Source organism: Acyrthosiphon pisum, chromosome A1 (genome assembly GCF_005508785.2).
Source record: "Acyrthosiphon pisum isolate AL4f chromosome A1, pea_aphid_22Mar2018_4r6ur, whole genome shotgun sequence".
Lineage (NCBI taxonomy): Eukaryota > Metazoa > Arthropoda > Insecta > Hemiptera > Aphididae > Acyrthosiphon > Acyrthosiphon pisum.
Window position 1 is genome coordinate 104,103,159 of NC_042494.1, and position 13,878 is coordinate 104,117,036.

General features: G+C 30.3%; 1 protein-coding gene across 1 annotated transcript in view; it reads right to left on the bottom strand.

The window, feature by feature from the left end:
- Positions 1 to 8,059, bottom strand: part of LOC100161162 (carbonic anhydrase 2) — a 28,221-nt gene extending 20,162 nt beyond the window's left edge. Inside the window, 1 exon segment of the mRNA NM_001293458.1 lies at positions 7,806 to 8,059. Coding sequence (NP_001280387.1) covers positions 7,806 to 7,842 — 37 coding nt within the window. The 5' untranslated portion in view covers positions 7,843 to 8,059.
- Positions 8,060 to 13,878: the final 5,819 nt, after the last annotated feature.

The following is a 13,878-nucleotide window of genomic DNA, read 5'->3' on the forward strand; positions in this document are numbered from 1 at the left end:
GTTTTAACTGCCGATGTATTTTATATACATAATATGGTACCTAATATGCTTATGAAAATAAATGATACTCTTTGTATTGATTATGTAATCTTTTATAATCGATATGCATCCAAGTAACTTGTTATTTGCACGAATAAAAACGTGGAATTTAATTACAAAACCTAAAAATAACAACATTCTACAGATAAAATATATAGTTATGCCTATATTATCCGAAGATAGAAACTATGTAATTTTGCAAGTCACAACAATATTCTGAAAAACAATATATTAACTACGCAATTCTTAATTTTTTTCGTTTATCAGTTTATCGACTAAAATATTACACTAGTGTTTTTAGAAAAAATATATTTTGGACTATTATGCAATATATTGGACTTGCGTAGAAAAATGTTACAACACCTAAACTAAATAAAAAATAATATAAAACGTTGTTGGTACCTAAAGCTATTTAGAAATTAAATAATGTCTGTCCACCACGTCAATTTAACTGTTAATTTAAAATACTACACATACAGTTTTTTCATAAGTCTATCATTATTATTTATTTCTACGGCAAATCTACAAATTAAATAATTTGATTTTTCAATCACATAGAAATTTCTCTTTTGGTAATAGTAATAATACTACGTTTCGAAGGTTAGGTACCTAAAGTCGAACCTACGTAAAATTATCGAATATGAATATACGAATTGCTAAATAAATATTATTGAAATCAAAAATAGTACGTTTGATGTATCGCTCTTACAAAATTGTCATACAATAAACACGTCACAATTTTTATGTAAAAGCGGTAAAATTTCCAATGATAACGCCAAGGTCTATATTATAGAAATTTGCTAAATAAATGTAAAAAAATATGATATATTACATTAAGTGTTCAAAATTAACATTAGAGCTTAAGTGACTTTCCGGCTATCCCATATCATGATAAGATATGAAATAAATACAAAGAGTTTATGTATAATCCACTGATGAAAAAAAAAATACTAATACTATACGATAAAATATCTTTGTACTTGACGTGGATTAAATCTTTATAAAACAAAATGTAGGTATATGATTATTATGTATTTTTTTAGAAATTTCACTAGGCCATTTCAATAAAAATAAAACAGAATTTAAATATAAGAGGATATTAAATTTCACTCGCAACTTATAAGTTAAAAACACTGAACTTGTTTTACACATTAAAATAGAACGTGCTTATAGATAGGTATCAAATACAAACCACTGCACGTGTCGACCTACCTGTTGTAAACATAATATTATCGTTTTAGCGGTCTGTTTACCGCGACCTCGGGTGTAACGGACTCAGATAAAACAATGTGAAGATAAAAACCAAAAATAATCATTGAACAAATCACATTATTATTTAATAGTATTCTTTACATCAAGTTAACTGTTCGCAAACAACGTTGGCTTTCGAGGATAATATATTTAATTTTAATGCCACCGCGCCACGTGAAGGCGTCCAAAATTCACCAAGTTTTAGAATAAAACGTGTTAACTCGACGAAATTTATAGAAGGAATTCAAGAAGTTAGGTTTGTTTGTGTTAACTAACAACACTCATTTGGCATATGCAACTCACAAGTCACAAACCACAAATAAAAGTGTTGTGGAATGTAAAATATGTTTTTAATAGTCACGGAATTTAATTTTATATAAATGACAAATTAATTTTTTTGTTCGGATGTAGGAGTAAAATAATAAGTCAATTGTATGCAATATATTCTACTCATACATGTAGCGGAGTTCATAAAAAAAATGTTGCTATACTTTTCGGTAGTACTATAACATCTATTCCTATCTATGCAGTGCAGTTTTTGGTCAAACATTTAATATGTATCACAATATTGACAGCCTACAGATATAGTAGGTACTAGTGTCTATAGTGACACTACATTCAATACACGTTTATATCTATGAGAGAATAAAAATATATTTAATTTGTTATTATTGAGCGACGTTTTGCAAAACCCACTTCTCGTATTCTCGTGACTATATGATGACGCAGTGGTGCATCACAATTTTTAAAATAAATATTTATCAATTTCGTACACAAGAGCGCACGTTGTTGCAGTACCTACTCGTAATACATTTTACCTAATTCGTTTAATTAAACTATATCCCGTTAGTTTGGCAGTACTTTACCACCAAGGCTATATTTGTTACGGGTTTATGGTTACTCAATCGGCTACAACGCCAATTAATGATGGTACAATATTAGATTCCTATTTAACGCTGCCTCATATTATAGTACTTACTATATTATTATAAAATATAAACAATTAACAGATATCGTAACTCGTTATTATTCTGTGACACTGTTTAATATCCAACAAGTTTGGATATTACACAGTATAATTTGTTCTATTGGTTTCGTTATAGCTTCGCCTTCGCAGTAGTAAATTCCGACGGAAACGATACGCCGTGGATTTAAGTCAACGATTGACATAAAACGCCACCACCAAACTTATTTTTAATAGTGCTAATGGACACTGGACAAGCCAAAGTCTGAGAAAATATACAATTTCAAGTTTAAATTGAAATTTAATGAAAATAAAAATGAGTTATTCAAAAAACCATAAAGTAAAGAATCTTTAAAAATGTATGAAAATAGAATAATTATAAGTGACGCAAAATAAAATGTTTATGTGTATTATGTAACGAAACTAATTTATTAATAACGTTAATGAGAATTGAGAATGCCAATTCAAATAGAATAACACTAAATTTTAAAACTGAAACCAATTTGTGTTTATTTACCTACATTTAAATTTTGTTCCCTCTCTTTTGGGAAACATTAGGACATAATATAATGTTATAGACTATGGAGTGTTAAGTTTAGGTAGCAGGTATTCATGAAACAATTAGTAACGAGTAACAACTAAATGCATTAAACTGCCTTTGAAAGTTACCGCTTCTTTACAATATTAAAGAGGTTATTTTTATTCGTCACTTTTTAAAAATTCAGAATTAGAAACGGACTGCATATTCGTTTTACAATTTTGTCTAATTAAACAAATGATGGCATGCAAATTCTAATCTACAGCCGATCAGACTTAAAATAATTATAATATACACTTACACATCGTTAAAATAATCATAATAACGGATGATAATAATAAATTAAAAAGTAATAACGGTCAAGAACAATATAATATTTTATTTTGTCGGACGCTCGAACACAGTATAAATCGAATTAATGTTTTTGACGCCATGTTAGAAAAAAATATTATGAATAATATCTAGTAATTCAATAATAGAATAATAGAATTAATAACAGCATAATACTACATAGTATAGACGCCTATAATTTCTGGGCGTTATACTAATTTGTAAATTATTTTTCACCGGCGTGTAATTTTAAAGTATCATAGTTAATTAATTTAATGTTAATCATCAGAAACACGTCATTTTAAAAGATAAATTAGAACTATTTAGCCATCACAAAATAACTATTATAATATTATAATATACAATATAGGTAGGTACGCCTGACACAAGTGAAAGCCTATTATAGGTGCATATTTACGCATTGTCAATACCTATCTCAACAGAATTTGTTAGTCATTTTACCCAAAACGCTTGCTTGTGTGTAGAGCAAAACTCTACAATAGTCTAGTCTATCCAACACAATACACAACAATTAATAACATAAAACATTCATAATATAGCTAATTATAGTACTTATTTCTAAACTTGTATGTATACATTACATAATATATGTGTGAATTTTTATAATCTAATTTTGTTTAATTATATACAGTGATAATGTGATATTATTTAAATATGTTATTATTTTTATCAACATGTTATGCACATTATCTGACTACACACAATGTTATGCACATTTATATAATTAAAGAGTGTTAGGGTTATTAAACATCATGAAACTATCACGCAAAAATATTTTTTTTTCAAAATAAATTACAAAATGTGCGATATTATAGAAAATAATTTGAACATTAAATGAATACAAATTGTTATTAATTTAGTAGATAATAGTATTTTAAGTATACATTTGGTCACAGACATTAGCTTAAATACCTTAATGCATATAAATATATAATATTATGATGTACATTATGTATATTATTTTTCATACATTTGTAATTTGTATTGTGTTTATATCATAGTAGTATTTATGGTCTCTTAAGTTTAGAATTATAAAATCCCTAGGTACTACTTGGTAATTGCCAACAATAATAATAATTGAGAATTCCGAAATTCCATATTGAGGTTCCTACAGATAATTAAATGTATTACAAAAACACACTCATTCTTCAAACTTGTAATAAAAACAGGTTAGATTCATTACTAATAAATATTGTAGTAGCTAATACATGTAATTCAGGAAAAAATATTTTTAAAAACTTGATTGTGTCATTAAAATGTCATCATTAATATTATTTCCTGAAATTACTACTTCCACATATTACACATATTATGTATTTAAAAAAAATACGAAATACAAAATATTAATAAAAATGTTAAAAATATCAAATTAAAAATAATAGTGAGAATTGTGAGATACAGAAATTTATAGGTAAGCTATAGTGGCAAATGACAACAGAAATAAATGTTTCATTTTCATTTTCAATGTAAATGCTTTTAATATCAAACTTAAAATTGGAAGGTAGGTACTAGTTTTAACTGTTCGCGTTTTTTCTTCAAAAAATCATCACACAGGAAAATTGAAAATATATTTCTTAAAAATAATAACACTTCACTACTATAGGTATACATGCGTTATGAGACAATTGAGACGGGTGCATTAAATCTAATATTCATGTATTTTATATGGCTGTATTCGTATCATAATCTATTGAAAATAAGTAAACTTTCCAAAGTTTTCCATCAGGTTTTTAATATTTACTGAATACAAATCGTTCAAACACAGACGGACACTACTTCAAAAAATAAAAATAAATCAAAGTAGGGCTTTCCTTAATTTCGTAAAAATAGTTTTAATATACTAATGTTTTAAAAATAAAGTGGTTTACCCATTGTCTTTTAAATCGGTTACCATAAACATAAAATTTAATGAAGATCGATTTATAAATAAAATTATTAAAAATATATTTGTTTAACTACGATGTTTACAATAATTTGTGGGTGGTATTATATTATAATATGGCGTGCATAATATTATGTAAGATGACGTGTATACTGTGTAGATACTTGAATGGGCGAAATCTTTATACAGAATACCCTTCAAATAATATACCTTTATTTATACGTTTTAAATAATACCTTTATTACCTAGTAATTAATAAACTAAATCATAATACATTTTTGTTTCAAGACACATCATAATAACCTTATAGAATAAGTATAGTACCAGAGTAACAGAGAATTCTGCTGTATAGCTGAAGGTGTTACCTAGTCATTGAATAAGCAACGTAAAATGTTAAATTTAAATTCAATGATAAATCATTGCATACCAAAAACAATACTGAGTGGAGACGATTCATCCACCTTATTACTATTAAACTAAAAAGTATAATTTATTTTATGTTTATATTATTATATAGTAATTTATTTTAAATGTATGTGATGTAAATAATGCAATAGGTTGAACTAATTGTTGACAAAGAAATCACATAATATATTAATATTATATTACATATGTAAATTAGTCCACTGACGTACCGTAGAACGGTAAGAATAGATTCATAGAATAAATAGATTAAAATAGGTCGAAATGTTTTGAAAATTGAATTTTGTATAGTAAATAACTATATTATATCTACGTGGTTGCAAAAAGTTTAAAATGTCTAACTAAAATATATTTTTTAAGAACAACTTATGAGGAGTCTTGTGGTTTGTATTGAAATTCCAAGCCGTTTTGTTTATAAACAAAAATACTATTATACATAAATAGAAAAAGTTGAAGAATATGAATGTCAATAAATAGCATAAAAATATCCAAAATACCTACTATGAAAATTAAATGATGAAAGTATAGAAAATATTTTTAAGAAAACTTCCTAAAGTCACTACAGTTCTTCATTTTCATTTAATTTTTGGACTAGGTACAACAAAATCAAAATATGTTTTGTCCTAATCTTTTTCGTGTTTCCAGATTTATTTGAAAATTACAGCTCCTAACCAGACAACACCCGGAGTTGAAATTTGAAGCACTTTTTCAACTACAAAAGTGTCTTCAGACTTCAGATACAAAAATAAAAACACCCATTATTGAAAAATCAATGAATTTATCGCTCTTTTCAGAATCTAAAATCCACGGGCAATGGTAAATTTTATCTTTATACCTCTCTGTAACCTACCACAATTATATAATAACGAGTATAATAAATAATAATAATATAATGTAGATAATTGTAAAAAAATGCTTTAATAATAGGTAGGTATATGTATTTGTTAAAAATGTATTAATGAAAGAATTACACTTACAACTAGGTAGTAAAAGTTAGGGTATAAACGTAAAAGTAAACGCACTACAAAAATAATAATATATTATTATATCATCGACATTTGTATAGCTTTCACTTCTCTTTGGAAAGGATAATTAATTAGTTAACGACCTTTAATTAAATACGTATAGTAATTATAACCGTTCATTTCAATACATTATCTAACTCGAGAAATATCTAGAATATTAAAATAAATATTACAGTAGGAAAAAATCGAGTAAATATATGGATTACATACGTCATCTTCTAAATATATTTTAGGTTAAATTAAATGATGGCCGATGGGCTTAAATGTATTTACCTATATTATGAATTTCAACAGAAAATAATTTTAGTAAATTGTAAGTACCTACTAACTGTGCGTAAAGTTGTTATTAACTTATGGGACTGATTGTATAATAGTTTAGTTAGGTGTACCTATATTCACCAAAATGATTTATACATACCTACAGTTACTACATAACACATCCTTAATAAATAATAATTATAAGGAAATTATTTTTATTCTTCCTTGGACAATTATACACTGAGTGCAGTGCGTACAAAGATATTCTTCGTTTCTTTCGTTTGCATTAGACATTTATATATATTGTACATATATTTATCAACTATTAAAGAAGCAAAAATTTGAATTATTTTACTACTATATTAAGTATTGAAATTGTGTAACTACTTATTTGTAGTAGGTAGGTAAGGTATATTTAACACATAATCAAATAATCACCTCCATACGATTTTAAATTTTTTGAGTTCGTTTTTCATTAATCAGGTGTCTATAAGCTATGTGCCTATATTATAAAATAGCACGCTTACGTCAGGTTACACAAAACATTTAATGGATCAATAGTGAGCTAATGATCCCTTAAGCAAGATTAAGTGGCCCACGATTGGTCCATTAAATTTTTAGTGAATCATTAAATTCAATAAATTGTTTATGCAACCAAGCAATTTAATATTAACCATCAAGTTTAGACATCAAATGAAATAAGGAAACAGTCGGACCAAAATAGAAAATAGGTACAATAATTAATATTCCACCATTTCCATTAATACGGCCCAATACCGCGATCCGGCCAAAAACTGGTTTTAACCGAACGGGTGGTAAACAGCTAACCGACAGGAACGAAACCAAATATAAGTAAGACGTAGTAGAATAATAATACAACAATAACAGGTGCCGTCAAACACACTAGTCTGTAAATAAATTGTAAAATTAGTTTATTGTGCATAATAATATAATACTATCCAACACATACCCACCGTGGGAGTTCATACTCCACAGTGGGAGGTTAATTACAAAATTAAAAAAAAAAAGGACGTAAGTATCTATAGGTACGAGCCGAGCTCTCCGTGCACCTACCGTTAAACTCTTCGTATCCCCATTCGTCTGTCGTCATGATGAGTCCCGATGGTGTACCGCCGTGGACGAAAAGCTACGCAACCTGAGAAATCGGTGCGCGAAAAGACTTCGAAAACCGTATGAAAACGATTTCCGGTATATTATGGTAATAGGTATTACAACAGTAACCAAACTATGTTCGTATCGAGGAAATCGGTACGGTCCGGCGCGAACAAACAAAAACTGCTGGTCGCGGTCGTGGTCGCTATGCGAATGTGATAGACGCCGTCGGTCGTGGTCGCTTGTGCGTACGGAAAACTAGTTAGCGGCGATATGCAGCTGAGTCGGCAGTCGTATCATAGCGGTCGGTAATAGGTACTATAGTCTATAGTAAGTGTGTTCTGCTGCAGTGATGAAATGCGTTTCGGACGACCGGTGGGGGAAATCGCCGCACTCGCGTGAAGTGTGTAGTGACGGAGGCGTGCGCGTGCGCGCAATACGGGTAGGTCTGATGCGCGTGTGTGCGCGTATTGTAGAGCCGGTTGCCAGCGCACACGGTTTTTTCTATACGATTTCACTCCTATTATATGATATTATATTGTAATATATTGTATACATAGAAGGTATTATACTATTATAGTATTATATGTGTATAATGCAATATTGTTTATGTATTATATTGTTGTTGTCGTATACAACAGTACGTTATTATAATATTATTACTATATGATTGCCGTTGTAGTCGTCGTCATGTCGTGTCTGTGCACTCGCGTCTCTCCGGAGTGGGGGGCGAAAACGCACGTGCTCCCCGGCCCCCGCGGCCCGCCCCCGTGGCGACGCATCGCTCGCCGGCCGGCCGGCGCATGCGTCCGACGGCGCCATTCGAAGGGTGAGAGCTTTTTCGTCGCTCGCCAAGGGATCGAAGAATTCGGGACCGCATACAAAGCGCTTGCAAACACTCCGTTTGGTATTCGGCGGTGAGTTGTGTGTATGTGTGTTGTACACCGCTACAACAGTATGTTCAGACGTCCATAATAACGACGTTTGTCTATAATATAATACGATTATTATAATATACTCGTAGCAATACGCTGATGTAGCCTGTAGGGGACAGCTGCGAAATAATCGTCGCAACTTGTACACTGTATCTGTATAGTGTAGATTTTAGAAGGTTTATGATATGACCAACACCTGGGTAATAGGATTTACTGCAGCGCCGCGTCGTTTAAATCGTACCGTAGTATCGTATTCTCCGAAAACGCGTCGTTGACCTACGAACGCTTGATTTATACCCTACAGACTGCTGTCGTCCGCAATTACAGCTATAGGTTTAATACTTATACGTAAATGGCTAAATGTACATAATATGACGACCGATCGAACACGCTAGCGATTCAATGGTATATAAATTGACCTAGATAGTGTCGTCGTCTATCGCGTCGTCTCGTCTTACATATTATTACAATTTCAACTATTAATGAAATCTATATAAATAAAAATCTATAAAAGATTAGGTTAATAGTATTAACTTATTGAAATTGGAAGATATTTAGTAATATGGTTGCCAAAATTAACCAAAAAACGGTAAAAGATAATAATATGTTTTACAAAGTTTTGATTTTGATATATAATTTGACACCATAACGAAAATTAATTATGTTAGAATATTTAACCTATACGTTATATTTTGATATGCAGTCTTAGGAAATAAATAATTATATATTTTATAATTTATATCAGTGTAATGAACTTCAACTCCGGTCTTAAAAACAAATAGTAATAACCACATTTCTAAGCAAATTCAATACCGCCCAATGCAATTATAGTGAGGTATTTATTTACACAATATATAAAATGATCTTAACATAAGCACTGCCGGATAACCCACTAATGGTCCAGATGCCTACATGACTACATCCATAATACTTCTTATCTGAAAACAAAATCAATATATTTTCATAAATATAGCCGTAAGCGGTAAGCCTATTCTATATTCTATTCTGTGGTGTAGGTGACTTTAGCAATGATATTTTACATTTGAAATATACTGTACAGTGTATAATTTGTATATTTTTATATTATCACTTGAAGTAAACGTCTAACGTCGACTGTCGAGTTATATTTATGTATCAAATCATCCAATTTTAAATGTTTGCGTTTTAAATAGGTAAAATTAAATTAACTATGCTAAAAATTACTTTTTTAGTGTATTACGTGCAGTCTTCAGTTTTTATAATAATGGTAAACTATTTTTACTTTCGATAATAATTGAAAGTTTGAACATACAATAATTTCTTGGCTTTATAATAATATAAAGTAATAATAATTATTAAGATATATTATATTATTTGAAAATAATTTGATTGAGACATAATATATGACTTACCAAAAACTTATAATACAACTTATAATATTATAGTTTATTATAATCATTAATGTGTATTTTGTAAACTTTATTATTGTTAAAACTATAAGAAGTTGTATGTTTTTATTCGCGACAAATTGTATATAAGTATAATAATATAGTCATATAAGCTATTTAGCTATATGCTAGGGCTGGCGGTATTTTTAAAAAACCAGTAAATACCGGTATACCGAAAATGTCTGGTATTTTCGGTGTTTTAGAATATCAGTAGGTATACCGTGAATCGGTAAATACCGTTGTTACTGAAAATACCGCATACCTATATAATACATTTATTATTTATTATTTTTATATAATCGTAATGAAATAATATAATAGCACAATCCTAGGTTGGAAACTTGGAAATACTAATATATTTTCCGAGATTATGGTATTTTTATTTTACCGAGGTACGGTATTTTCTATAATTTCCTAAGATACCGTAGATACCGGTAGTAAACAAATACCGCGGATACCGGTATCAAAATGTGAAATGCCGCCAGCCCTACCATAATGACATAATGTTATAGGAGTATGGCCAATATACAAACAGTCAATAGATATACATAATTAAATAAGTGTAAATATTATTTATACTAACTCAAGTGCAAGGGCAAACCAAATATTTCGATGGGTGGAGGGGGCAATATAATATAATATTCGACAAGTGAAAAAATAAAATTCACATTTATAATTATCATAAAAACAGTTAAATATGTGTTATTTGTATAATAGAAAGCCCCCGGAAAATGTGGTGGCTTATTGAAGTCTGAAACCAACGTTCCTTTATGTTATGACTTAATATGAGTCATAACTTATAACCATAGACATATAAATAAATATGTAATAAATATAATATTTATTAATATGTCTATGCTTATAACTTATGACAGCGTCATGATCGTGTGTCATGTTTATTCGTGTCTCCTCGTAAATAATTTTTATTTTATTGCTCAACAATTTTTTCCATCTGCTGAAAAGATGAATTCAAATTTACTTAGATACTAAGGGTGGAATTCACTATAGCTACCAATTTTAGAAATTGAAAAATGCCGGGCCCATTTTACTATACTATTTTTATTTTTTAATACCTGTTCACCAAATGAGCAAAATTTACAATCGCTCGAAAATATTTAGGTATTTTAACGATTTTATTATTTTTTAATTCTGATTTTTATAAAACAATTGATTTTTGTATAGATACTAGACTATACGAAAAAAAGAAATATATATATTTTTTTTGTGTACACAAATAGTATGATTTTATTTTTGTAACCAAAATAACGTGGCTCAAAGTGGCTGAACATTTGGAACGAAAACCAAACTTGGCTCAACTCTACAGGTCATAGCGGCTGTGTAACATCGAAGTGGTTGGCCTGGAGAACAGCGTCGTTGTGAGCCCGTCCGTACTCCTTCTCCGGTCCCTGCGTTGTTACCGTCGTACCGTCAGCCGACTTCAGACAAGGCCACAAGGGCCAAGGTTAACGTCCCTGAAAATCTTGCCCTTGCCCCGGGGGTGGCCGAAAAATTCTGACATAAAGCGCGTTTGAAGCCGCTTTAAGCGGCGGAAGACCTGGATCGGCAGCGTGGCTCCTTGAAGCTTATTGGCACAAGGTCCAGCTAACCGTCAACTGTCAAGATCCCCGAAACTGTTTCTGACTTCACGGCCATTGGCCGGAACTGCCTTCGCGTCTACGAGCAACGCTGTCCTTGACGACCGGTGGTGCAATAATCGAAGCTTTCGTGCTGCAGTTATCGTCGCCAACGGACGTCGGTTAGTTGGTACGTAGTCGGTTTCCAGTCATCGCCGTCATCGGCCGAGCATAATGCCCAAGTCCGGATTAAGGGGGAGGGGGACCACGTATGTAAATGGCTCATAATCTTCTTTGCTTAAAATTACATTGAGTGGTAATTTGCACTTTTCATAGTGCCTACAAGAATATTTTTATTTTATTTTTTGGACGAACCGGCGTTGAAGCCCGCCTACCATGTTTACCACTACGGGCATGGTAAGTGAAAGCACATAATAGCCAGGTTTCTGTGTGTAGGGATATATTTTGTTATCATTGTATTTAAAAATAGAATTATTGAGACAATATATTATACATTTTTATTATTTTAAAGAGTTGCTTTTATTGGTGGGGGGCCACAAACATGTATTGGCCCCATTGGCCCCCGAAGGTCTTAATCCGGGCTTGATGATGTCCTCCATGACCTTGTGTATTGCAGTGAACTCAATCTCATCGAAGTTGGCCAATTCGTAAGGCCCGTAAGGGTCCAAATCGTCGTATTAAAGCGTTAAAGTCTGTACCTAGTACCTACTCAGAATGGCAAATTACGTAAGATTGTATTTCATCCTATCTGTTCAAAAATCTCCCTGACGAAAGAAACAACATGTATGTTACTAGCCGCAGCGAGTGTTTATTTACCTGCATGGCTGCATTCATCATTCTAATCGGGCAACAAGTGTAATGTGTATATAAACAAAATTAAAGTTGAAATTGTAATAATATAACTATTTATATTATTATGAAAGCCTTTTCAAAATAATTTATACTTAGCCACTTAGGCACGTATTGTGGTTAATCATTGAACACAAAAATATAATAAGTCAAACAAAACCAACAGATTTCAGAAATAAATAATACTTATAGACAACAACCAGAAATTAATCAGACAACAATTTAATATAAGTACTTACCTATACTTTATTTACTTTATTTATACTTTAATTCAAATATTGATAAAAAAAAAATACACACTATACGTCTATACCTACCTATAGATAAATAAAAATATATAGATTATAGGTATATAAGTTACCACAAGTGATGCAGATTTTAAATTAATCCCTTAAATTAAAAATTAAAACTATTCAAGAACCTTCAACTTTCAAGTTTCAAGGCTTAATAAATTTATACTGTATAATTATATAGTTATATAATATAATATTGTCATATCTAGGCTACAATTAATGGTTCAGATAGAAGCATGCAGTACATAAAGTATAGTTATTGGCTATGGCATCGTGAGCTATAGATAATCGTAGTTAGCCTTAGCATATATTATAGGTACCACATTATATGATGACTTACGGCTAAGAATTTAAATAGGTGGGCAAGTAGACACCACTCTGCTGTACAGTAGGTGTCGAGGTGATCACTGTAATGTATCTGTTATATTTTAATTCAATGGTATAAAATCATTGTATACGAAAAATGATTCTGAGCGAAACAGTCGTCAGCCAATATTAATAAGTATACATTATGATATAATTATAATATAATTATTTCTATCAGAGTAATTTATTTTACTACTAATAATACAGTACCTAGGTTGAATTAGTTTTTGCCAGAAACATTGCATTTTAAAATGTCTTTGTGCATATAAAACATAACAATATAGGTACTTTAAAAAATTTCAAGTTCCCACGAATAATATTTTTTAATTAGGTACAGCAAAATAACTAAAACCGTTAGTCTAGATTTAAATATCTAATTTCATCATATTTTAACTTTAAAGGGGATTCGATACCGTGATTTTTTGTTTTCGTCTAACACATGCATGACATGGTATTTTAGACGTGTTTTTTGCCAAACATACCAATTGATTTAATGAAACGATAAGAATTCTGAAAACGGATTTGAATTCGTCATCAAGTCTACTTGAAATCGACTTTCCCACATTTTT